This window comes from Mobula birostris, chromosome 3, assembly GCF_030028105.1.
Source record: "Mobula birostris isolate sMobBir1 chromosome 3, sMobBir1.hap1, whole genome shotgun sequence".
Taxonomy (NCBI): domain Eukaryota; kingdom Metazoa; phylum Chordata; class Chondrichthyes; order Myliobatiformes; family Myliobatidae; genus Mobula; species Mobula birostris.
This window is the reverse complement of record NC_092372.1, coordinates 15,324,683-15,352,107: the sequence shown is the minus strand read 5'-3', so window position 1 is coordinate 15,352,107 and position 27,425 is coordinate 15,324,683. Positions and strand designations below refer to the sequence as shown.

At 42.0% G+C, this 27,425-nt stretch overlaps 1 protein-coding gene across 17 annotated transcripts in view; it reads right to left on the bottom strand.

Moving 5' to 3' along the window:
- The window catches only part of nedd4l (NEDD4 like E3 ubiquitin protein ligase), a 457,701-nt gene that overhangs the window by 25,759 nt on the left and 404,517 nt on the right, over positions 1 to 27,425 (bottom strand). For all 17 annotated transcript variants that reach the window (XM_072252251.1, XM_072252258.1, XM_072252254.1 and 14 more), the window contains 8 exons: positions 24,762 to 24,827; positions 22,171 to 22,400; positions 19,849 to 19,970; positions 16,106 to 16,176; positions 13,176 to 13,271; positions 10,686 to 10,759; positions 4,402 to 4,462; positions 2,681 to 2,740 (listed from right to left, as the gene is read on the bottom strand). In XM_072252251.1, coding sequence (XP_072108352.1) covers positions 2,681 to 2,740; positions 4,402 to 4,462; positions 10,686 to 10,759; positions 13,176 to 13,271; positions 16,106 to 16,176; positions 19,849 to 19,970; positions 22,171 to 22,400; positions 24,762 to 24,827 — 780 coding nt within the window. The remainder of the gene's footprint in view (positions 1 to 2,680; positions 2,741 to 4,401; positions 4,463 to 10,685; positions 10,760 to 13,175; positions 13,272 to 16,105; positions 16,177 to 19,848; positions 19,971 to 22,170; positions 22,401 to 24,761; positions 24,828 to 27,425) is intronic.

The following is a 27,425-nucleotide window of genomic DNA, read 5'->3' as shown; positions in this document are numbered from 1 at the left end:
CCTTCCCTCCGTTAGCTTGCAGGTCACCCTTGGGCAAGGTGTAGCACCTGCTTAATTCCCCTGATCAAAGTCACATGAAGCCATGGGATCAGGTGGTGGATGGTTGTGTGAGCAGCTGGTGCAGATCACAAGCCCTGGTTATGTGACCATTGACACCAGGCAGACAAACTCTGAAGAGTATTGATAATGGCTGGGGTCACCTGCCTTGTGAAGACACTGCCCAGAAGAAGGCAATGACAAACCACCTCTGTAGAAAAATTTGCCAAGAACAATCATGATCACGGAAAGACCATGATCGCGTACATCATTCGACTTGGCACCTAACGAACGGAAGATAATTAGAGGTACTTCAGTGAAAGGAGTATTACTGAAAGAAGTAAGAAGGTTAACAAGGCTCTTCTATCATCCCTGCTTCTTACTGAGATTAAGAAGTCATCAGGAATCCTAATATTACCACTGTCACAACGGACCACAATTTAAAGATTTATTACTTATCAGTTAAGAAACTATTCACTTGCAGGAAAGTAAGTGGTAATCATACAGTCACAAAGCACTGCAGCACAGAAAAAAACCCTTCAGCCCATCTAGTCCATGCCGAATTGTTATTTTGCATAGTACCATCAACCATAGCCCACCATGCCCCTCACAGCCATGTATCTATCCAAACTTCTCTTGTATGTTGAAATTGAGCTCACATCCACCACTTCTGCTGGCAGCTCGTTCCACATCCTCACCACTCTCTGAGTGAAGAAGTTCCCCCTCAGGTTTCTCTTAAATATTTCACCTTTCACCCTTAACCTATGACATCTAGGTCTAGTCTGAGACCCCTCATCGGGACTCAGTTGAGTGAATGGTCTTCTTCTGCCCTGCGAACCTTGTTATTTACAATGGATGTTAAATGTGAAGACAGCCCAGCTACAAGCTGAGTGTTATTTTCTTGAGGCCCTCCATCGGTCGAGGCTGGCCATGGATGTTGCATCCGAGCAGTGTACATGATACACAAACCAGGACAGTACAATCTGTTGCCCATGCAGCAGGCTGCCCCTCTCCGCATAGCTGATAAATCCAAAGGAACGGCGGAGACCAATACTGTTTGGTATCAGCAGTGTCGCAGGGGTTGCCAGTCAGCACTGAACTCAATGTAGGACTGCCTTAGGGAACCTAGATCCAGATTTCTCCCTCGGGGTTTACTCCCGAAGCCTTCCCCATGAGTGAGTGTAGCCACAAGGCAGTGGAGGTCTGAGATCAGAGTTTTCCATCTCCTAGATGAGCTGCCGACCACCGCTGACAAGGTTAATACTAGCTCAGTTATCTTCAGAGCTAATATGAAGTGACTGCTGTGAACTCAGCCACAAAAATTAACGTCTGCAAATTTAGAAAAGGTCAAGATGAAAAGAAGGACATAACCAACCACAACATGAAGTTATATAATTTTAAAAAATAAATCTAAAATATGGGCCTGTGCTTCATTTGGGGTATTGGATGATGTAAATGCTTTATGGGCAAACAGCAACTCTAGAATTGGTATGTCACCAATGATTCTAGGAAATTTGCACAGATGTGCTGTGGAGAGCATTCTGACTGGTTACATCACCATTTGGTATGGAGGGGCCATGGCACAGGATCGGAAGAAGTTGCCGGAAGTTGCAAACTTGGCCAGCTGCATCACGAGCACTGGCCTGCCCAGCACTGAGGACATCTTCACAAGACATTGCTTCAAGGATATGCCATCTATCGTTAAGGACCCCCATCACCCAGGACATGCCTTCCTCTCATTGCTACCATCAAGGAGAAGGTCCAGGAGCCTGAAAATACACACTCAACACTTCGTCCCCTCTGCCATCAGACTTCTGAACGGATAATAGATCAACCCATGGACACTACCTCGCTATTCCTGCTCTCTTTTTGCACTACTTAATTTTAAAACATCTCTTATTGTAATTTATAGTCCTTTTGTGTCTTGCACTGTTTTGCTGCCGCAGAACAACAAATCTCATGCCAAACACACGTAAAATACTGGAGGCCAGGCAGGATCTACGGAAATTAATAAACAGTTGACGTTTCAGGCCGAAACCCTTCTTCAGGACTGGAAAGAGAGGGAAAAGATGCCAGAGTAAAAAGGTGGGGGGAGGGGAGGGAGGACTAACTAGAAGGTGATCGGTGAGGCCAGATGAGTGGGAAAGGTAAAGGGCTGGTTAAGAAAGAATCTGATACGGGAGGAGAGGGGACCATGGGAGAAAAGAAAGGAGGAAGGAGGGGCAGCAGGGTAGGTGATAGGCTGGTGAGGAGAGGAGGTATTAGGTCAGAGAGGGGAACAGAGGAGGGAAGGGGGAGTGGGAAAAATAGTTACTGTAAGAAGAAATTGACGTTCATGGCATCAGGTTGGCAGCTACCCAGACTGAGTATGAGGTGTTATTCCTCCACCCCGAGAGTAGCCTCATCGTGGCAAAACAGGAGGCAATGCACCCAGATGTTGGATTAGGAATGGGTATAGATACTAAAATGGTTGGCCAGTAGGAAATTGTCAGATAGAGTGACATATGTCAGTGGTAATAAACCTGATTCTGATTGGCAGATGAGTGCACTTTAGAAGTTCCAAACTGTTTTTGTGGAGTAGAGCTGAGGGATAGGTTGGGTTGGGGTATTATGCAGGAAAGAATAAAAAGTAAAAAAAACTAACCTCTAGTTCATTTTCGTCAAATATTTTAATTAGGTCAATAGGAATGAGTTCCGTGAAGCCCTGAAAATTAAATTTTAATGAGAAAGCATAGCGTCACATACGATATATAAGAACAATGAATACACCCGAAAGTACATTTCAGTTATTGATATCATCTGATTAACAGGAGAACAGAATTCATCACAATGACATTTTTTTAAAATGCATTGGATTTTTCATGCTAACTTTACACAGTTCCATTCCTATGAATAAGGCAGACTGCAGCTTTGTTACAGAACTATGTGGGTTAGACAACAGTGAAACACCTCTACTCCTTGTAAAGATTTGCTTTGCTTTTGTTTAGCTTCCTTAAAGACAGCTAAAAATGTATTGAAAATGGAAACTTCCATTCAACCATTCCAAAGCTAAATTCCCTCAAAAGGAGTTACTGCTTTAGTTAACGTTAAGTATTATTGAATAAAGAATAAAATAAAGAAATACAATGAAGGACAGTATTTTATCTCAGTGCACTGCAGTAATGAATTCAATGAACAGTTGGCAAGACAATTTTTCTCTGTACGTGACAACAATAAGCCTATTTACCAATTTACTGCAAATGAGCAGGAACAACTTACATTGGCCAGCTTTCATATAGATCCTTATTTACAACAATCTACAGCATTTGCTTCAAAATCCAACAGGACAGGAACCACTGTTGAATAGTACTGATTAATCACTGAAATTAAATTATTATTTCCTGTCAGTCACCTTATGGATATACAATCAATCTACATATATAAGATATCTTATGTATTTATAGTGTTCTTTAAATTATTATTGCGTCCTTTATCTTTTGTGTTTTTTTTTTGTGCTGCATTGGATCCAGAGCAATAATTATTTCGCTCTCCTTTACACTTTTGTGGTGGAAATGACATTAGACAATCTGAATCTTGAATGCATGTCAGCGAGTCGATACAGGGACACTGCGCCACCTTGTGGTCTCTACGTATTCTCTCTGTCCATTTAATAACTGGTATTTAATCTGCCATCTCTAATTCCTTGACTTGGGAGCTTTAAACCCCAATTTTGCAAGAAGTGAAACATCAAAATCTATTCAAGGGAAAAAGTAATACTTAGTACCAAAGCTCTGGCAGAAACCTGTGTTTTTCGGATTATGTACACATGCAGAAACACTAGTGTCAATGTTCCATTCAGCAGTGCACATCTTCAAGATTCAAGGTTGTTTTATGTCATTTCCAGTACACAAATGTAAAGGAGAATGCAGTAATTGTTACTCTGGATCTGATGCAGTACTAAAGAAAAACACAAAACACAATAATAATAAATAAAGACAACAAATATAAATACATAAAATAGCCTATATACATCCTAAATTGACTGTATGCCCATAAAGTGACAGTAGGCATAGGAGTGTCTATACATAAGGGTGACTGACATTGGTGGTGGGGGCTATGTTAAGTGGGTTAGTGGGTTGATCAGCCTTACTGCTTGGGGAAGGTAACTGTTTTTGAGTCTGGTGGTCCTGGAGTGGATGCTGCATAGACTCCTCCCATTGGGAGTGGGATAAACAGTCCATGAGCAGGATGGGTGGGGTATTGCTGGCCCTTTTCTAGCACCTTTCTGCATATATGTATTTAGAGTTATTGATAAAACAGTAGAGATAGCCATAGGAAACTGTTTAAAATGAATAGTTAGCTTGACATGACAAAAATAATCAGTACCTCCATGAAGGCATTCATCTGCTTTTGCACCCGATTAACAAACCTCCACTGGATGACTAAGCTGAAAAGTAAAATTCCAAAACAACATCAGAACACTTGATAACTTCATTTTCCTTCTTAACGTTTCAGTAGGTAGAATACATGAGCATCACTTGAATTATTTCATTGCTTAGTTTCGAATTCCTACACGACAATACTTAATGAAAGACAGAACTTGTGTTAGAGATCCTGTGTAATGTTTAATGTATTAAAGGACTGAATAATGAGGAAAGGTAAAAACAAGAGATTCAGCAGGTGGTGAAAATCTGGAGCAGCACACGCATTATGCTGGAGCATCTCAATGGACAGGAATAAACAGTTGATCTTTCAGGCCGAAACCTTTTATCTGGAATGGATACGAAGGGGGTAGAAGGGCCTTTTTTACTTTCTCCCATGATCCTCTCTCTTATCCTGTCAGATTCTTTCTTTTTCAGCCCTTTACCTCTCTCATCTAACACCTCCCAGCTTCTCAATTCACTCCTGGTCCCCACCACCTTCAATCCTCAACTGGGCTCACCTATCACCTGCCGGCTGCTACTTACCCCTCCTCCCACCTTCCTATTCTCTCTTCTACCCCCTTCCATTCCAGTCCTAATGAAAAGTCTCGGCCTGAAACTTCAACTGTTTATTCCTCTCCTGGCCAGCTGAGTTCCTCCAGCACTTTGTGAGGAAAGATAATATTATGGCTCCTTTCAAATTTAAAGGGAGGATAATAAGGGATAATTTACAACAATATGAATGTTTCTAATGAGCAAGAAGAGATTACATTTGAAAATTACTTAATGGTAAGTTATCAGACATTAACTGCTAAAGGAGAGGCTAAGGACGACGACAACAAAGCTTTCTACCAAGCATAACTACAGTGCTTTGACAATGTATTCATCCCCCAACCCTTTCTTCACTTTATTGAGTAGTACAATCAGGGTTTTTTAAATCAATTTAACTGAGAATTTTTAGTTGTGGATCGCATGCCCCATTTTTCACAGTTGAGCCTTGGAAAAGTACAGTCTACTCAAGGATAGTCAACGCGGCTTTGTGAAGGGAAGGTCGTGCCTCACGAGCCTAATTGAGTTTTTTTGAAGAGGTAACAAAAGAAATTGATGTTGGTAGGGCGGTAGATGTGGTCTACATGGATTTTAGCAAAGCATTTGACAAGGTCCCCAATGAGAAAGTCATCCAGAAAGTCATGAGGCATGGGGTCAGTGGAACCTTGGCTGTTTGGATAAAAAATTGGCTTAAAGGAAGAAAGCAGAGGGTAGTTGTGGAAGAAAAGTATTCTGCCTGGAGGTCGGTGACTAGTGGAGTGCCGCAAGGATCTGTCCTGGGACCCCTGCTCTTTGTGATTTTTATAAATGACCTGGATGAAGAGGTGGAGGGATGGTTGAGTAAGTTTGTGGATGACACGAAGATTGGAGGAGTTGTGGATGGAGCTGTAGGTTGACGAAGATTACAAGAGGATATAGACAGGATGCAGAGTTGGGCAGAAAAGTGGCAGATGGAGTTCAATCCGGATAAGTGTGAGGTGATGCATTTTGGAAGGACAAACCAGAAGGCTGAGTACAGGGTTAATGGTCGGTTACTTAAGAGTGTCGATGAACAGAGGGACCTTGGGATTCAAATCCATACATCCCTCAAGGTCGCTGCACAGGTTGATAGGATAGTTAAGAAGGCCATAGGATGCTAGGCTTCATTAATAGGGGGATTGAGTTCAAGAGTAGAGAGGTCATGTCACAACTCTACAAATCTCTGGTGAGACTACACTTAGTGCTCAGTTCTGGGCACCTCATTATAGGAAGGATGTGGAAGCTATGGAGAGGGTGCAGAGGAGATTTACCAGGATGTTGCCTGGATTGGAAAACAAGTCTTATGAGGCAAGCTTAGCAGAGCTGGGACTTTTCTGTTTGGAGCATAGAAGGATGAGAGGGGACTTGACAGAGGTCTACAAGATTATGAGAGGCATAGATAGGGTGGATAGCCGGTACCTGTTTCCCAGGGCACGAATAGCAAACGCCAGAGGGCATATGTACAAAGTTAAGGGAAGACATCAGGGGTAAGTTTTTTTACACAGAGGGTTGTGGGTGCCTGGAATGACTTGCCAGGGATGGTGGTGGAGGCTAAAACATTAGGGGTATTTAAGAGCCTCTTGGACAGGCACATGGATGAAAGAAAAATAGAGGGTTATGGGATAGTGTGGGTTTAGTACGTGTTTTTTAAGGAGTATATGGGTCAGCACAACATCGAGCACCGAAGGGCCTGTACTGTGCTGTAGTATTCTAGTGTCTAGCCCATAAAAACAGAGAAAATTGTAAAGCATGAAAAAAAGTTCAAAAACTGAAATGTCAGCAGTTCAAAAGTATTCATTCCCCTTTGCTTGATACTTAGTTGAACCACCTCTTGCTGCTATTGCAGCCAGTAGTCTTTTTGGTTAAGTCTCTGAGCTCTGTATAATGTGATGGAGCAAGATTTGCACATTCCTCCTTGCAAAATTGCTCAAGCTGTGCCAGGTTAGTTGGGGAGTGGTGGTGTACAGCAATCTTGTGGTCTTGCCAGAGATGTTCGATTGGGTTAAGATCAGGACTTCGACTGGGCCACTCAAGAGTATCAATTGTCTTCATTTGAAGCCACTATATGGTCGCTTTGGCAATGTGCTTTGGGTTGCTGTCCTGCTAAAAGATGAACTTCTTCCCATTTAAGCTTTCCTGCGGAGGCTAGCAGATTTTTATCCCTGTAACACACATAAAGTTGCTGGTGAACGCAGCAGGCCAGGCAGCATCTGTAGGAAGAGGTGCAGTCGACGTTTCAGGCCGAGACCCTTCGTCAGGACTAACTGAAGGAAGAGTGAGTAAGGAATTTGAAAGTTGGAGGGGGAGGGGGGAGATCCAAAATGATAGGAGAAGACAGGAGGGGGAGGGATGGAGCCAAGAGCTGGACAGGTGATAGGCAAAAGGGATAAGAGAGGATCATGGGACAGGAGGTTCGGGAAGAAAAACAAGGGAAGGGGAACCCAGAGGATGGGCAAGAGGTATATTCAGAGGGACAGAGGGAGAAAAAGGAGAGTGAGAGAAAGAATGTGTGTATAAAAATAAGTAACAGATGGGGTACGAGGGGGAGATGGGGCCTTAGCGGAAGTTAGAGAAGTCAATGTTCATGCCATCAGGTTGGAGGCTACCCAGATGGAATATAAGGTGTTGTTCCTCCAACCTGAGTGTGGCTTCATCTTTACAGTAGAGGAGGCTGTGGATAGACATGTCAGAATAGGAATGGGATGTGGAATTAAAATGTGTGGCCACTGGGAGATCTTGCTTTCTCTGGCGGACAGAGCGTAGATGTTCAGCAAAGCGGTCTCCCAGTCTGCGTCGGGTCTCGCCAATATATAAAAGGCCACATCGGGAGCACCGGACGCAGTATATCACCCCAGCCGACTCACAGGTGAAGTGTTGCCTCACCTGGAAGGACTGTTTGGGGCCCTGAATGGTGGTAAGGGAGGAAGTGTAAGGGCATGTGTAGCGCTTGTTCCGCTTACACGGATAAGTTTTTATCCCTCATCTCTCCGTATTTAGCAGCATTCATCTTCCCATCAGTTCTGACCAGATTTCCAAACCCTGCTGCTGAACAGTACCCCCATAGGCATGCTACCTCCATCATACTTTACAGTGGGGGTGGTGTTACCTGGCTCATGCGCAGTATTAGATTTACACCATACGTACCACTATAAAAAGCACATCCTTGCTTGTAAAGACTTTGCAAAGTGTCACTTAGAAGATACTGTAATGATGTAGGAGAAGGTCTTGTGATTGAATGAGACTAATGTGGAACTTCTTGGCCTTGACACTAAACGGCACATGTGGTGGAAACCTAATACAGCACCTCGGCCAATGCTTTACAATTTTCCCTGTTTTTTTGGGCTCTTGTGTGGGGAAAAAAAGCAACATGTGATTCACAAATAAAAATTCTCAGTTAAGTTGATCAAAATCATTGCTTCTAAAGCTCATTTACGTGAACAAAGGGTTGGGGGATGAATACCCTTACAAGGGACTATAATGCCACCAATGACGATTGTGAAGGAACAAACATCTGGTAACGGTCAATGAGCAGCCAGATCCTGACATGGGCAATGGAAGGGTCTAGCAGATGGGTCACATGCCTCATCATTTTTGTGATTAATGTCATTTTATTAATCCTTCCAAAAGACTTATATTATTATAACAAATATTCAAAATTATGACATTAAACAGAATTTCATTGCGTGATTTTATGACTTCAAAACATTGAGTAGCAATGGGAAAATTAGGCATGCAGATTCTAATTTTAGAGAAGAACAATTTGAGATAAATAAATAACTCAATTTTCAGTCCTCAAATGTAGATTTAGTTTAGGGTCATGAGATATGCTAGAAATTTTGCATATAGTGGGAGTCAGAGAGACTTCTTACTTCAATTTATATTTCCAAAAATAATTGTAATTATACTTAAGGAATGAATTGACAAGTCCAAAAAGAAACAATTACTATGTATAATCGTGTAACAGAACAGGAAAAGAATGGACCATCCCAAATGAGCAAAAATCAAATTTGTAGACTGACCCACTAAAATCAACAAAGGTAATTGACAAAAAAGGGATGAAGATTCCCAATTTTTAAAAAAAGGTATGTGAGAGCATGTCAGGTTTAGTGACTCTTTATCCTAAAAATAATGTGTCAGGCAAATATACTGGATCTTAATGGATTTAGTGAAAGACAGAATTATGACAAATGGGTTGTCTATACAGGCAAATGCAGTCATCCGTTTGGAACAAGAAATAATAAAACCAAATATTTAGTAAATGATAATAAGTTTTAAACTCTGGCAGTGCTGAAATGATGAAATGCCAAAGTATTTAAGAAATTAAAATTTCAAGGACTATTCTGGGACATTATAAAAAATACCAATTGAATTTCAGCTTGGAGGACTTATATAAGAAAATTAAAGCCATATAATACTTTGTATAAACCACCTGTTAACCTCGGAACAATTGTAAAGCAACATACATGAGAGAGGGTTTTTATGCCTTGGAGATCATGAGGAGCATTTGATGGCTCTGGGCCTGTATTTGCTGGAGTTTAGAAGAATGTGGGGGGATTTCATTGAAACTTTGTTGTTGTTGGCATCCATCTGTCTTAAAGGACAATGGGTGATGACGATCATCATCACGAGCCTGGGTGGAAGGTATGGAGATCCTGAGGTGCCCAGTCGTCAAGATCCTCCTCTTGGACTCACCAAAGGAAAGGCTCATGGAGCAATACGTTTGGCACCAACTTATTGAATATTAAAAGGCCCAGATAGAATGGTGGGTGGTGGTGTGGAGCTACGTCGCTACCAAAGGAGGTGTAAGGTGCTCCTTCCCTCCGCTAGCCTGCAGGTCACTCTTGGGCAAGGTGTAGCACCTGCTTAGCCCCCAGTCAGGGCCACGTGAAGCCACGGGAGCAGGTGGTTGAAGATCGTATGAGCAGCTGGTGCATATCATAAGTCCTGGTTATGTGGCCACTGATGGCAGGTAGACAATCTCTGAAGAGTATTGATAATGGCTGGGTTCACCCATCTAGTAAAGAGATTGCCCAGAAGAAGGCAATGGCAAACCACTTCTGTTAAAAAAATTTGCCAAGAATAATCATGGTCATGGAAAGTCCATGATAATCGATGTCATGTGACACGGCACATAATGAACGAAGATAAAATGGAAGTGGAGAGGATGTTTCTAACCATGGGAGAGTTTAGAACGAGAGAGCAATGCCTCATAATATAAGGATGTCTTGTTAGAATAGAGATAAGGAGGATATTCTTTAGCCAGAGGGTGGTGAATCTGTGGAATTCACTGCCAAAGATGACTGTGGAGGACAAATCATTGGGTATGGAAATCAAAGCGGAGATTGACAGATTATCTTTTAGCAAAATCATCAAAGGAGAAGACAAAAGAATGGGGTTGAGAGGGATAAGAAATCAGCCATGATGGTTTGACGGTGCAGACTCGATGGACTGATTGGCCTAATTCTGCTCCTACGTCTTATTCTATTTATTAAACTGATACCTGGATGCAAAAGGTTGAATTATGAGGAGGGTTCTTGGCACACATTTCAATGAATTTAGGAGGTTAACTGGTCTTATGATTGGCATTTTCAAAGCATTCATGAGGAATAGTTGCTTGAAGTAGAGAGGAACTATTACTGCAAGAGGAGAGAAGACTATTAAATTAAATAAACATTCACTTACTCGATATACTCCCTTTTGTTTTCATTGGTAACCACCATGTCTGAACCATTGGGTTTCAGATCCACTTGGTAGGTCTATGGAGGACAAGCCAAATGAGTGAAACTGCACAACAGGGAGGCTGACAAGATGATGATACAGTACTCAAATGCAACACAGAGAACTACAATCAGTGTCCTTCACACTCACGAAACATGCACTGCATTTCATTCCTTTTATTGAAATGAATATTTATAAATAGTAATCATTCAGCAAGATGATTTCTAGTAAGGAGAATGGGTACAATAAGACCATAAGATACAGAAGCTGAATTAGGCCATTCGACCCATCAAGTCTGCTCCACCTTCCACAATTGCCTGTGGTAATGAATTCAACAGATTCACCACCCTCTGGCTAAAGAAATTCTTCCTCAGATCTGTTGTAAAAGGACGACCTTCTATTTTGAGTCTGTACCCTCTGGTCAGAGACTCATACACAATAGGAAACATCCTCCCCACACACCAATCTTTCTAGGCCTTTCAAAATTCGATAGGTTTCTAGGATGACTGTAGGCTACCTTTTCAGGGAATTTCCATGACCAATAGTCATCAAGATGATTACAGATGTTCTGAGAGTGTATCACTCAAAATGCAAACTGTTCCCAGACAGCAGATGTGGCAAGACAGTTAAACTATCAAATGGATGTTGTTACTGGGGGATCTCATTGAAACCTACCAAATATCAAAAGGTCTAGATCAGGCGTTCCCCAGCCTGTCATCCCCACACCTGTCGATTTGCAGCAGGGGCCCATGGCATTAAAAAGCTTAGGAACCCTGACCTGGATACAGTGAACATGGATGTTTCCAATAGCAGGTGAGTTTAGGCCTCCGAATAGAAATTAGCCCTTTTAAAACAGAGATTAGTATGAATTTCTTTAGCCATAGAATGGTGAATCTGTGAAATTCATTGCCACAGAGAACTGTGGCCATGTCATTTGGTATATTTAAAGTGGAGGTTGATAGGTTCTTGATTAGTAAGGGCACCAAAGGTTACAGGGAGAAGTCAGGAGAATGGGGGTGGAGAGGGATAATAAATCAGCCATGGTAGAATGGTGGAGCAGACTCCAAGGGCTGAAAGGCCTAATTTTGCTCTTGTACCTTATGGTCTACATCATCTACTTCAGGTCCATTATTCACAAGACAAGTCACTTCAGGGCGTCAAAGGGTACAGGGTGAAAGCAGGGGAGTGGGGATGACTGGATGAAGTGGATCAGCCCATGATTGAATGGCGGAGCAGACTCAACGGGCTGAATGGCCTACTTCTGCTCCTAAATCTTATGGTCTTATGGTCACTTCTCATAGATCATTACACATCCCAACCTGGTAACTGGCTTATGTAATGAGACCTGGCATGGAACTATCACCTCAGATACCTGGTTCTCCAGTGCTAGATGTGGTGAGCTGATTTTGCTGGCCCACCATGTTTTGAATTCGGCAGGGAGCACAAGATGGCAACCTGTTTTCTGGCAGCAGAGAGAAGTGAGCTACTTGTATGATAAGATGGACTCTTGGCCTCACAATCTACCTTGTTATGATCTTGCACCTTATCATTTACCTGCACTGCACTCATTCGGTTGCTTTTACATGTTAGTCTACATTTTCATTGTTTTAACTTTTCTACCGCAATGCACTGTGTGATCTGTATGGACAGTAAGCAAGACAAGCTTTTCACTGTATCTTGGTACATGTGACATATGTAGTTTTTCATTGATTCTTCTATATTTCTTTGTTCTACTGTGAATGCCCATAAGCAAATAAATTTCATTGGTGATAAATACGTACTTTGATAATAAATTTACTATGAAATTTAAATAATAAACCCACTCCACAACTTCCCTGGAGGGTTTCTTGACATAAGGCAAAACTCAGAACAACAGGCACAAAATGCTGGAGGAACTCAGCAGGTCAGGCAGCATCTATGGACGGGAATAAACAGTTGACGTTTCAGGCTGAGACCCTTCATCAGGACTCAGAAGTGAGTTTGTCTGCTGTCAAGGCTGATACTAAACATGAACAGCCTTTAAACATTCCTGACGTTCAGAGATACACAAAGTTCTATTAAAATTTCTGAAAATAATGAGCATGTTTGATAATAACTTAAAGTAATATGATTTAAAAAGATCTGTGTCACTAAGCCCACATCCTAGACAGCAGATGTTGCAAGAGAGTTAAGCACATTTAAGCACACATCAGGATTTGCTTCTTTGCTTGAAGTTTGATATTTATGCCAGCATTTCATTTTGACCAGGATCATTCAGCTTCCTAAAGCATCAGTACATTCAGATTCATTAAAATTTGATGATAAATTGTGATCAAATAAGTTTACCCATTTCAAATTTGGTTAATTGATATTATTGGAGTTTTCAAAACGTTGATGATTTATTAATATCATCACGACGACTCGCTCGAAATCTTGCATTCTTAAAATCTGAGAGGAGGCTAGATGCTCACTTACCTGCCCAAAATTTTCTTCATCTGTGCAGAATCTGAGGTCCAGCTCTGTGGGGTCGTTTTCAAGAATCCATCTTAAAGAATTGAAATATTCACCATCCTAGAACAGAACAGGATTAAAAACTAAATGCAATACGAATAAGATTAGCTTTATTTGTCATATATACAGTACTGCTGAAAAACCTTAGGCACATATATATAGCCAGGGTGCCTAAGCCTTTTGCACAGTACTGTAGTAATTTTGTGTATTGCACTGTACTGCTCCTGTCAGATCTACAAACTCGCTTTCCACTCCACGTTGACAAATACAGTACTGTGCAAAAGTCCGAGGCACTCTAGCTATATATATTTTGCACAGTAAAATGTGTCATTTGTGTCAATGACCTATCCAGTTCGAGGTTTGTGCTGGGGGATGTCACATAACTGATGAATGCAGTGACAGGTCTACATAGAGTGGACATGCAGAGGATGCTTCCAATAATGGCAGTCTAGGACCTCAGAGTACAAGGATGTCACTTTATAAAAGAGATGAGGAGGATTTCTTTAGGTAGAGGGTGGTGAATATATGGAATTCATTATCATAGACAGCTGTAGAGGCCAAGTAATTAGGTATATTTAAAGCGGAGGTTGATAGGATCTCGATTAGTAACGGTGTCAAAGGATATGGGGAGAGGGAAGGAGAATGGGTTTGAGAGGGAAGTAAATTGGCCAGGATTGAATGACACAGCAGGATCAATGTCTATATCTGATGGTATTATGGTCTCAATCACCGTAAATGGATGTTTTCTGGCATTGGCCACTGCCACCCTGGGAAAAGGCAGTGGCAACTTGTTTCCTGGCAGCAGCGGGAATTGAGCCCGGGTCGCCCCTACTGTAAGGCATTGTGCTAGCTACTACACTACCTTGTCACTCCAAATCTACAAAATGAATTACGCAGAGATAAACAAAGTAAAGAGCATAAATAAAATATTGTAGGTTAGGAAAAGTTAGGAATATTTAAAAAGGAAAATAAATACAATAGAAATCCGGCCATTCAAAAAATAGTGACTGATATCGAGACTGTCCATAATTTATACTGGATATTTATAAACTATAAATAACAGTTCAACTTAACATACTTAAATGATTAGTCTCCATGAATTGTGCATTGGAGAACTCTCAGTAATTAATTTCTTCTGCCATTAGATCTAATTCAATACTTTCTAATTTTAATTAAAAATACCTCAAATATTACTAAAAAAAATTTCAAAGAGTCCTAGAACTTAAAAATCAGTTTTTAATGTCAGAAGCCATCCAGGCTATGTATCAAAGATGTGGAATTAAGATTATTGGCATGTTATCACATACTTATCAGTAATATACTGCACAACACATGGCTGGGAGCCAACCAACACTAGGAGAAATAAGCAGAAAGAGAGAAAAAAAGATCAGGAGTAACAGAATGTTGGGAATAAAGGGTTAATGTCTGAGGAGTGTTTGATGGCTCTGGGCCTGTGCTCACTGGAGTTTAGAGTGGGGGGGGGGAGAATCTCACTGAAACCTATTAAATACTTTATTGTCGCCAAACAATTGGTACTAGAACGTACAATCATCACAGTGATATTTGATTCTGCGCTTCACACTCCCTGGGTTACAAATATTAAATATCAAAAATAGTAAATATCAAAAATCTAAATTACAAATCATAAATAGAAAATAGAAAAATGGAAAGTAAGGTAGTACAAAAAAACTGAGATGCAGGTCCGGATATTTGGAGGGTACGGCCCAGATCCGGGTCAGGATCCGTTCAGCAGTCTTATCACAGTTGGAAAGAAGCTGTTCCCAAATCTGGCCGTACGAGTCTTCAAGCTCCTGAACCTTCTCCCAGAGGGAAGAGGGACGAAAAGTCTGTTGGCTGGGTGGGTCATGTCCTTGATTATCCTGGCAGCACTGCTCTGACAGCGTGCGGTGTAAAGTGAGTCCATGGACAGAAGATTGGTTTGTGTGATGTGCTGCACTGTGTTCACGATCTTCTGCAGCTTCTTTCGGTCTTGGACAGGACAACTTCCATACCAGGTTGTGATGCACCCTAGAAGAATGCTTTCTACGGTGCATCTATAAAAATTAGTGAGGGGTTTAGTGGACAGGCCAAATTTCTTTAGTTTTCTCAGGAAGTAAAGGCGCTGGTGGGCCTTCTTGGCAGTGGACTCTGCTTGGTTGGACCAAGTCAGGTCATTTGTGATATTGACCCCAAGGAACTTAAAGCTTTTGACCTGTTCCACTTGCGCACCACCAATGTAAATTGGGTCATGTGGTCCGCTACTCCTTCTGAAGTCAACAACCAATTCCTTCGTCTTGCCAACGTTTAGGGATAGGTTATTGTCTTCACACCATGCCACCAGGTTCTTAATTTCTCTCTGTACTCAAACTCATCATTACCCGAGATATGGCCTACAATAGTGAAAGGCCTAGACAGAGTGAACATGGAGAGGATATTTCCAATAGCGGAGGAGTCTAGGACTTGAGGGTACAGCTTCAGAATAGGAGGACGTACCATTAGGATAGAGTTGAGGAGGAATTTCTTTAGCCAGAGGGTGGTGAATCTGTGGAATGCATTGCCACAGACAGCTGTAAAGGCCAAGTCATGGGGTATATTAAAAGTAGAGGCTGATAAATGCGTAATTAGTAATGGTGTAAAAAGTTTGCAGGGAGAAGGCAAGATAATGGGGTTAAGTGGGATAATAAATCAGCCATCATAGAATTGCAGTTCAGACTCAATGGGCCAAATGGCCTGTGCCCTCCTGTGTCTAATGATGTTATTGTGACATGGATATAGGGTCTAAAATTATATCAATGTACAAATTTAGACAAAAATTCACAAACAATTATGTGGTATAATACTTTCTGTGTTTATACGGAAGTCTAATTTTCCTATGGTATAACTTTGGTACTCACCACAGACTCCATGTCTTTCAATGTGATCGATTTTCCCAACATCATCTTGTAAAATGGTCTGATGAAGAAGCCTGAGATGAGAACAAGAAGGATGGACTGGATGAGAACTCACAAGGTTATTGGGCCTCAATTATACAGTCATGAACAGGAGATAGAGCTTTGAACAAACCTGCAACGCTCAATTCTGGGTTCTTCACTACAAGAAAAATAATAATGAAACTTGCATGCCATGATTTGTAACGTGGCAGAAATATGGAAAGTTCTCCTTTTACCCCCCATTTCTAGGTAATGCTGTAATGAACACATTATCCTGTGGCCTCAATCACAGAAAATTCACATCACATACGCACAAGAAAATCTGCAGGTGCTGGAAACCCACAGCCACACAAAAAAATGCTAGAGAAACCCAGCAATTCAGGTAGCATCTAAGGAGGGGAATAAAAAGTCAAAGTTGATTCCCCTACATAGGTGCTGATTGACCTACTCAGTTCCTCCAGCATTTTGTGTCTTGCCTCACGTGAGATATCCTTGATATTTAATTATGTGCATCCAATATGAATTTCTTTTGTTATTATTTATAAAACATTTAATGACATAAAATTTTAACAGTTCCCTCTCCTAACTTTCCAAGAGTTCCCAGCGCCTTGTGTTTATTTATTTCAGGTTTTCTGTATTTACATAGTTTTGGCTTTCAATCACACATCATGTCCAATCACAAAACCTTGCAATTCTGCTAGCTTTCAACTATACCTGCTTGTCAGTATGTTAATTAGAGTCTTCTTCACACCTTCTATACACAAATCAGCAATAACATGATATAAAGCCTAATATTAATGACATAACAATATTGGGTGACATGTTAGCATAGTGGTTAGCACAGTGCTTTACAGCACCAGTGACTCAGGTTCAATTCCCAGCACTGCCTGTAAGAAGTCTACATTTTCCCGTGACCACGTGGGTTTCCTCTGGCAGCTCTGGTTTCTTCCCACAGTCCAAAGACATACCAGTTAGTCTTATAGGTGAAGCCGGGTGGAGACGTGCCCCGCCCCGGGTGGGTGGTGGTGGTAAAGGTAAAGGGCTGGAGAAGAGAGAATCTGATGGGAGAGGAGAGGGGACCATAGGAGAAAGGGGAGGAAGAGTGGACCCAAGAAGGTGATAGGCAGGTGAGAAGCGGTAAAAGTCAGAGTGGGGAATAGAGGGAGGGGAGGGGGAGGAATTTTTTTTACTGGAGGGAGAAATCGATATTAATATATCAGGTCGGAGGCTACCCAGATGGAAGCGTGTAGAGTTTTTTTAGGAGTGCAAAACATTGCATCCAGTACTTAGCGCCATACCTTTCAAAAGATGTAAAATTCTTGGAGAAAGTGCATAAGAAGTTTACCAAAATAATTCAAGAAGAAAAGGTGTTGTATGTGGATTGACGCTAAAGGCTGATTTATACTTGTGCGTACGGGCTACGCCATGGGCCTGATTTATACTTTTGCGTAGCCCTACGCCGCAGCGAGCATGCGTAGTTGTGTCTGCGTCGCTCTGCAATTCACCGCCAAAACGCTAGTTGGCAGTGAGGTTTCTATGCCACTGTGTTGAGTTTCTTCGTGAGAGACATGGACGAGGCAATGCACTTCAAATATTTTCGGATGTCGGCAGGTAGATTTGACGATTTGGTTCATCATCTCCAACCATTTGTCTCGCATCAGTGTACAGATATGGCGGAGAAAAGCAACCGGAAATGCGTATGAGGAAATGCGATGCTACCAAGCGGATCAATCACAGTTGTCGCGGTCTGCGTCGCCACACCATGACACGTGAGTTACATTTTTTGGGGAGGTGCACATCACACTACAGCGTGACTTACGGCGTACATTTGACGCACAAGTATAAATCAGCCTTTAAGCTTGTACGCTGTGGAAAAGGAAAGAATGTGAGGACATCTGACAGTGGTATTCAAAATGTGGACGGCATAGTAACAAAGCAGTTTGCAGTGCTAGGGATTATTGATTGGGGTTCGATTTCCACTGGCATCTGTAAAGAGTTTATGCATTCTTCTGTGACTACATGGGTTTTCTCTAGGGCTTAGGTTTCCTCCCGCATTCCATAACTGTTCTAAAAGGACATCCTTGTATTCTGAGTCTGTCTCAGTCTACTAAAGGAAACATCCTCTCCACGTCCACTCTATCCGGGCCTTTCAATATTCATTAGGGTTCAATGAGGTCCCCCCCACCCCCATACTTTTTCGATTAGATTAGATTAGATTCAACTTTATTGTCATTGTGCTGAGTACAGATACAAAGCCAATAAAATGCAGTTAGCATCTGACCAGAAATGCAAAGAATAGTGTTATTTACAAAATAACTGCAAATAAAAAGTAAGTGCTACAGCACACAAATATAAAAGTACTGAGACAGTACAATATAGGTGCAATACTGCTTAGCGCTGTGATGTGAGGTTCAGCAGGGTCACAGCCTCAGGGAAGAAGCTCTTCCTGCGCCTGCTGGTGCGGGAGCGGAGGCTCCTGTAGCGCCTACCGGATGGGAGGAGAGTAAAAAGTCCATCGTTAGGGTGAAATGCATCCTTGATAATGCTTTTCGCGCGACCGAGGTAGCGTTTATGGTAGATGTTCTCAAAGGTGGGCAATTGGGTGCCGATAATCTACTGGGCAGTTTTCACCACACGCTGGAGTGCTTTGCGGTCCGATACGGGACAATTGCCATACCACTCTGAGATGCAGTTGGTGAGTATGCTCTCAATGGTACAGCGGTAAAAGTCCGTCGGTATCCTGGGACAGAGGTGAGCTTTCTTGATGCTCCGCAGGAAATAAAGGTTATGTTGCACCTTTTTGATCAGGATGGAGGAGTTTAGGGACCAGGTGAGGTCCTTGGAAATGTGGACATCAAGGAATTTTAAGCTTAATACACGCTCCACTACAGCTCCGTTGATGTAGATGGGGACGTAAGTGTGGCTCCTAGCATGGCTGAAGTCCACAAGATCTCCTTGGTCTTCTGGGTGTTAAGGGCCAGGTTGTTGTCGGCACACCACGCGGCCAGGTGCTGGACCTTGTCCCCATAGGCCATCTCGTCATCCCCTGTGATCAGGCCAACCACGGTGGTGTCATCTGCGAACTTGATTATGGAGTTAGAACCATGTACAGGAACACAGTCAGAGGTGAAAAGGGAGTACAGATGAGGGATCAGCACACAGCCTTGAGGCATGCCTGTCATAGGCTTCTGACAAAACTTTAATTATATGAACTTAAGATCTGAATTGCTTGACGAGGATGAAATATGATTTATGAGGGTGTAAACATTAACCATCTCAGTAACATGCATGCATGTTCAGGGGGAGAGTGGAGGAGGAGAGGTTGTCTAACTTAACTCATTGGGGTCTGTTAGTCAGAAAGTCCAAGGTCCAATTGCAGAGGGATGAGCTGATACCAAGCTGGCGAAGTTTGATGATCAGCTTGGTGGGGATCACAGTATAGAATGCCGAACTAAATTCAATGAATAGCATTCTGACATAAGAGTTGGGGCTAAATTCCAGCAATTTCAGGCCCACAGCCATCAAAAGCATCTCATACATTAACCCTTTCATTCCTGGAATAGTTCCTGTGAAACTGCTCTAGACCATCTCCAATGCCAGCGCAGTTATGAAACAGTCACTTTTATGATTATTACCAGCTTTTAAATGGTTAAATGGGTCAATTGAATTCCACTTGTACTGAAATAATATGAAACAATCTAATTTACCATCCAGAAGCTTGCCATGGTGCACAGCCATTCCAGCCACACGGCCAATGAACTTGAAGTAGGAAAGATGATCTTCATTACAAAGACCAGAGTTTGGGTTAATCTGAAGTGTGTAATTGTCTCTGAAATGAATTTTAGAAAGAAGGTAAATTTAAAATACTAAAGAAAACAATTAATTACTCCTTTCCCACGATTCTCTCGTATCCCCTTTACCAATCACCTGTCCAGTTCTTGGCTCCCCCTCCTGTCTTCTCTTATCATTTGGGATCTCCCCCTCCCCCTCCCACTTTCAAATCTCTTACTAACTCTTCCTTCAGTTAGTGCTGACGAAGGGTCTCGGCCTGAAACGTCGACTGCACCTCTTCCTAGAGATGCTGCCTGGCCTGCTGCATTCACCAGCAACTTTGATGTATGTTAATTAATTACTCTGTTAGGGTTAAGTAAAACTGAACAATTAATGACTGTTCATAGGCTTCTGACAAAACTTTAATTATATGAACTTAAGATCTGAATTGCTTGACGAGGATGAAATATGATTTATGAAAGTGTAAACATTAACCATCTCAGTAACATTGCTTCAATACGTTTGGAAGCCAACATGCATGTAGCAAGCATTAATAAAATGCAAGTGAATAAACAATTGGCAGATAGGGGACAGTTATCGCAATGCTATTACAGCTCAGGACGTTGGAGCCTGGAGTGCAATGTCAACAGTCTCTGTACATCCTCCACGTGGATGCATGGGTTTTCCTCCGGTGTGCTGGTTTCCTCCCTCTGTCTGAAGACGTGTGGAGTCTTTGTAATTTATACCCGGATCTGGTTAGGGTTAATCGGGGTTGTCAGGGCTTGCTGGGGCGGGGCAGCTTGAAGGGCCAGAAGGGTCTACACCTACACGGAAGGACCTATCTCTAGATTTTAAAAAAGTAGAGATGTTATGAATGGTAAGAAAAACAACAGCCAATTAATTTCAAAATCTTGATGCTTTTTATCCTGAATATTGAGAGCACTTTGACACCCAGCAGAAGAGTCAGACTGTGCTTGGGATTGAGCTGAATAAATGTCATCCCTGCCATTTTTAATTGCTTTCTGGAACACATGGCTGCCTCTCAAAGTCCAACCCCACGTCTCCATTGTGAGAGGTGTAAACGGGTAAGGCCGGCCAACAGGGCCCTGGTGAAGCTGTATAGGACAATCCCTTGTGCAGTGGATACAATGGATTACAGAAACATTGATGAACTCCAACCATACCATCGACTTTGGACGATGGAGATGGGAAGTCAACAGTGACCTCAGCTCTACTGGGAGCTGAGGGCCCAAGAAGAAGAAGAGGAAGAAGAAGACACGGCCAACATTGTAACGGGGTTCAAACATTCTGAGAATGGGGGTTTGCATCACACTGGCACAGCTGACAACGATACTATCCTCACCACTGAACTATACTTTTGCAGTTGCATGGTTTCTAATGTTCTGCCAGCATCACCTGAACACCCACCCCATGAGGGACAGTGCAATGCCACTGGCAACTGGAAAGCAGGCAGTAACAGTAGAGTTCCTCTCTGGAGATTAGCACTCATTTTGAGAGAACTAGAATATAGCCAATAAAACACAGGAGGCAGAATTGGCCATTCGGCCCATCGAGTCTGCTCCACCATTTCATCATGGCTGATCCACATCCCACACAACTCCATTCCCCTGCCTTCCCCTATAACCTGTCAACCTCCGCCTTAAATACAGCTAATGATTTGTCCTCCACGGCTGCCTGTGGCATTGAATTCCACAGATTCACCAGCCTCAGGCTCAAGAAATTCCTCCTCATCTCCGCTTCAAATGGACATCTCCCTATTCTGAGGTTGTACCCTCTGGTCCTAGAATCGCCTACTACAGGAAACTTGCTCTCCGCATACACTCTATCGAAGCCATTCAACATTCAGTAAGTTTAAATGAGATTCCCCATATTGCTAAATTCCAGGAAGTATAGGCCCATAGCCTCCAAATGCTCCTCATGGTAACCCTTTCATTCCTGGAATCATTTTCATGAATCTCCTATATACCCTCTCCTATGTCAGCACATCCTTTCTTCGATCAGGGGTCTAAAACTGCTCAGAATACTCCAAGTGCCTTATAATTCTCAGCATTACATCCTTGTAATGTAAAAGCAAGAATGTAACGCCGAGGCTTTATAAGACATTGGTCAGACCACACTTGGAATATTACGCATTGTGTTCTTTGCATCAATTAGTAGGTGTACAGGTGTACTTAATTAAGTTGCTAAAGTTTGAAAAAGGTTATTTTTCTACAGCTAACAAGACATCCCATACTTACGTGGCCGAATACTCGAAAAGCCCATAGTAAGGATTAAACATTTCCTTGGATAAAAGGAAGAACCATTCTCTTGCAACGCCTCCATAATCAAGTCCTTTCTCTGACTCAAATTCTATCCAAAGTCGAGCCTTCAACACGTCTGGTCGCTTTAAGGACATGATCCGTCTGTATGATTCTTCTAGAATGTTTCCTCTTTGCAGTTTCATTTCAAATCTATTGGGTATGTCAGCCTGGAATAAAAAATAAACCAAACATCAGCAGTGGAGTATCATTCTCCAAAACATACATTTCTCCTTCATTTGGAAAGATATTCAGTGGAGTAAAAGTCATCGAATGTTGAAAGACCATGATAGAGTGGATTGGAGGGGATGTTTCCTATTGTGGGCGAGTCTAACACCAGAGGACACAGGCTCAGGATGGAGGGCTATCCATTCAGAATGGAGATAAGGAAGAATTTCTTGCGGCAGAAAGTGGTGAATCTGTGGAATTCGTTGCCAAAAGCAGCTGTGGAGGCCAAGTCACTAGTACATTTAAGGCAGAGGTTGATAGATTCTTGATTGATCCGGGCAGGAAGGGATATGGAGAGAAGGCAGGAGATTGGGACCGAAATGGGAAATGCATCAGCCATGATAAAATGGCAGAGCAGTTTCAATGGAACAAATGGCCTAATTCTGCTCCTATATCTTATGGTCAATTTACATCATCAGAGATCCCCACCACCCATGTCATGCTCTCTTCTCGCTGCTGCTATCAGGTAGAAGGTAGACGAACCTGAGGACTTGCACCACCAGGTTCAAAACCCCACAACCATCAGGTGCTCGAATAAAAGGGGATAACTACACTCACTTGTCCCATCATTGAAATTTTCTCATAACCAATGATCTTACTTTAAAAGACTCTTTATCTCGTTATCTTGTGTTCTTGTTATTTAATTATATTTACATTTGCACAGTTTGTTGTCTTCTGCACTCTGGTTGATTTTTCATTGATCCTGTTAAAGTTACTATTATATAAATTTGCTGAGTGTGCCCACAAGTAGATGAATCCCAGAGTTGTATATGTACTCTGATAATAAAATTTACTTTGAACTTTAACTGGTGCCTCTTTGGACTGTGAGAGTAATCCAGAGAATCTGGAGAAAACTGGTGTGCTTATGGGAGGCAAAGACGTACAAATTTCTTACAGAGGATGCTGGAATTGAACTCCAAACTCCAGCAATGCCCTGAGCTGTAATAACATCACACTAACTACTACGCTACTGTGGCAGAAATGGACGTACAGGGTCTCCTTACAGAACGGTGCTGGGATTGAACTCTGAACTCCCGGCACACCGAGCTGTAATAGTGCCGCACTAACCGCTACACTACTGTAGCGGTGCCCCTCGTTCCTGCCTGCAAACTTACAAAATTACATGCAAACCACTTTAAACTAAGGGAGAAGGAAGTGAAAATGGAGCATCTGAAAATTAAAATAGTTAAAAATTACAGTAGTCATGCATTGATCTGTATGAACAGTACACAGTATATGATATTCAGCATACTTTTGTACATGTGACAATAATAAAATCTATTTACCAAATGTGTTAAGTCATTTTAGGAGAAGTTGAAGTTGTAGCATAAATTATAAGATTCAAAACTTCCTGTGTCGATACCAGTGATAAAATGCCAAGAGGTTCCAACAAGATCTGGTCATCCCGCTATAGGAAGGATTTGGAGAGGGTGCAGAAGAGGTTTACCAGGATGCTGCCTGATTTAGAGGGCATGAGCTGTTATGAGAGGCTGGACAAACTTGGGTTATTTTCTCTGGAGCAGTGGAGGCTAAGGGGAGATTTGATAATGGTTCACAAGATTATGAGTGGCATAGGGTGAACAGAGAGTATCCTCCTCTCAGTGTTGAAAGTCTAATACCAGAAGGCATGCATTGTAAGTGAGAAGGGGTAGGTTCAGGGAGGATGTGAGGGGTAAGTTTTTTACCCAGAGAGTGGTGGATGCCAGGAATGCACTGCCTGGTATGGTGGTAGAGGTAAATACATTCGAGGCTTTTAAGAGACGTTTGGATAGGCACATGGGTGTAAAGAAGTTGGAGGGATATGGACATGCTTGTAGGTAGGAGGGATCAGTGTTTGGGTGTTTTCGATTTACTCTTTAGTTGGTTCAGCACAACAATGTGGGCCGAATGGCCAGTTCCTGTGCTGTACTGTTCTATGTTCTAAAATGCAAATATTTCAACACTTTCTCATGTGTTTGTATTTTCTTATATACCAGGACTCAAAAGCACAGGTAAACAGGAATCTGGAGAGCTGGAAACTTCTGACCATGAAATGGAAGCATTAAAGTGAGAAATCAGGTAATTAAAAAATACTGGTGATTAGCTGTTAATTTTCAATTCGCCCTGTGAGATGTTGAACAGCCGACTTAATGGCAGAGAAGTCCGGTAATTCTAGTTTCTTTTTAACATAATTAACTGAAAAAAAAACTATACATGAAATCCTGATACTTCTGCATGGTGCTATCTATTGTTAGTCCACGTGCAATCTGAATGCTACACAGTGGCCCTTGAACTGGTCATGATGGAATGCTTGCTGTACTTACAGGCTTTTTCAGTTTCTTCCGGAAATAATCATACTTCTGCTTGAATTCTCTAGAATATGGCACAGCCTGTGAATAAACACATTCAAAAAGTTTCTTAAGTTTTCGATGAATGATGTTCTCCACTGTCTGAAATGATCAGATCAACTATAGGTTGAAGACTCAGAAGAAATGGATTTGATTAAGAGTGAATGTGTATCACATCCTGATATGTATTCACTATGTGTTGCATAACTGGGTCATTTTTTCAACTAGCACTGACATTTGAAAGCAGTACTCTGGTCTACAAGATACTTAAGTAGATTTACTTTGTTAAAATTAGACCAATACAAAACCATAATCAGCTAAGCATCTGCTTACGGAATATGTTTCTTTGCTTTTTCATCAAGGATGACAGGACATAACAATATATGCAGTCCTGATGAAGGGTCTTGGCCTGAAACTAACTTACTGCCCATTATACCGTTGGCATTTAGGGCAGCAATGAATGTCTTCCTCCTCTGTCTGGATTGTAGAATTTTTCATTGCTATTTCGGTAACAATTGCTTTTTGACCGGTCAGGGTTGTTAGCCCTGAACCTGGAGGACCGGTGGGCCACTCTTGGTCTGGCCTTTAAACTTTGACCTGTTTGGCATAGGTGACCGTACCAAGAGCCAAAGCACAAGGCCCTGACTCCAGCCGACCTCGCTCTCCGGGTCACTGAGGCATGCAAGCCTCCAAACCCTGATCCTCTTGGAGGGCGGCCTAAAACATCGGCTCTATATTGCTCCCCATTGATGTTGCCTGACCTGCTGAGCTCCTCCAGAATTTTGTGTGTGTTGTATAAGAATAAAGCTGCCTCACTGAGAGAGTGAATAAGCAGTCCATCATGGGCACTAGCCTCCCCAACATCGAGGACATCTTCAAAAGACAATGCCTCAGGAAGGTAGCATCCATCATTAAGGACCCCCATCACCCAGGACATGCCATCTTTTCATTGCTAACATCAGACTAAAGGTACAGGAGCAACACACGTAAAAAATGCTGGTGAACGCAGCAGGCTAGGCAGCATCTACAGGAAGAGGTACAGTCGATGTTCCGGGCCGAGACCCTTCGTCAGGACAGGACAGAAAAGGTACAGGAGACTGAAGACACACACTCAATGTTTTAGGAACAGCTTCTTTCCCACCACCATTCTGAATGGAGAATGAACTGACACATGAACACTACCTTCACTTTTTTTGCTCTCTTTTTGCACAACTTTTTAAAAATATGGTTCTTACTGTAATTTGTAGCTTTTTTTTGTATTGCACTGAACTGTTGCCACAAAACAACAAATTTCATAACATTAGTAATAATAAATCTGATTCTGATTCAAGTACTTGCTCACAGAAAGGCTAATAAAATCCTCCGCTTTTATCAGCCTCTCATCCTCACCATCTCCCTCTACACAGACTGAATTACATAAGGAAAGAACCCATTCTGTATTAATGAAGGCTACAGATCTCAAGTCAACATACAAACGTATATTGCAAATTGATACAAAGTGTTGTTAGGACATTAACTATATGAAAAACATGGAACTGCAATCGGGGGAGAAACTCTTACATACCAATCTGCCATCTAACCAAAGTCCCAAGTTATCTATTAATCCAGAACATATGAGAGAATGCAGATATTGGAATCTGCATGGATTTTATAGGATTGCTTTTATATTTATTATTTTTTTTATTCCACACTTTATGTTTACTGCTTGTTCCCAGGGGAAATGCACGTGGTCACGGGAGATCTGCTGAATGAACTCAGCGGGTCAAGTAGACAGAAATCGTCCACGTTTCCGATCAAAACCCTAAAATTAGAATCTAATAATCTGTCTCAACAAATCTTAAAACCTGCATTAAAAATGCTGGGTGTGTTATTGATACAGAATATATTTGGAGAATTTGTAATATTATTTACATATCTAACTAATGAGAAATAAGCTTACTGAAACTCTGCATTTTTATCCAAGGCTGTAATTTTCACAGTGGAACATGGAAGTGCACTGAAAATGAACTATGCAACACCCAAATGATCAGATGTGTATTTTCCATTATTTTTAACATCTATGTAACGCCATACATTATAACTTCCCTTTAGGAACATTCTTGGTTGCTCAAACTCCCCATTCGTAATATCACCATGTAAGCATTAGCTTCGCTTGCGTACAAAAATAGCAAAGCCATTTTTAATCTATTCAATAATTCCCTGTGTACTTTTTAAAATTGAGCCCAAAAAGTCGACTGTTTAATCCTCTCCATAGATGCTGCCTGACGTGCCGATTCCCTCCAGCATTGTGTGTGTGTGTGTGTGTGTGTGTGTCTGTGTGCGTGTGTGTGTGTCTGTGTGCGTGTGCGTGTGTGTGTGTCTGTGTGCGTGTGCGTGTGTCTGTGTGCGTGTGTGTCTGTGTGCGTGTGTGTGTGTGCGTGTGTGTGTGTGTGCGTGTGTGCGCGTGTGTGCGTGTGTGTGTATGTTACTCTGGATTTCCAGCATCAGGAATGACAGGCTGGATTGTGTGCGTCTGTACACTGCCAGGAGACTGTAACAACGATTGATGGACATTGCTGCTCACGGTCTTGCACTATATATATGTTTTTTGAGTGAATATGCTTCTTTGCTCGATATTTCGAATTATGTTACTCACTACTA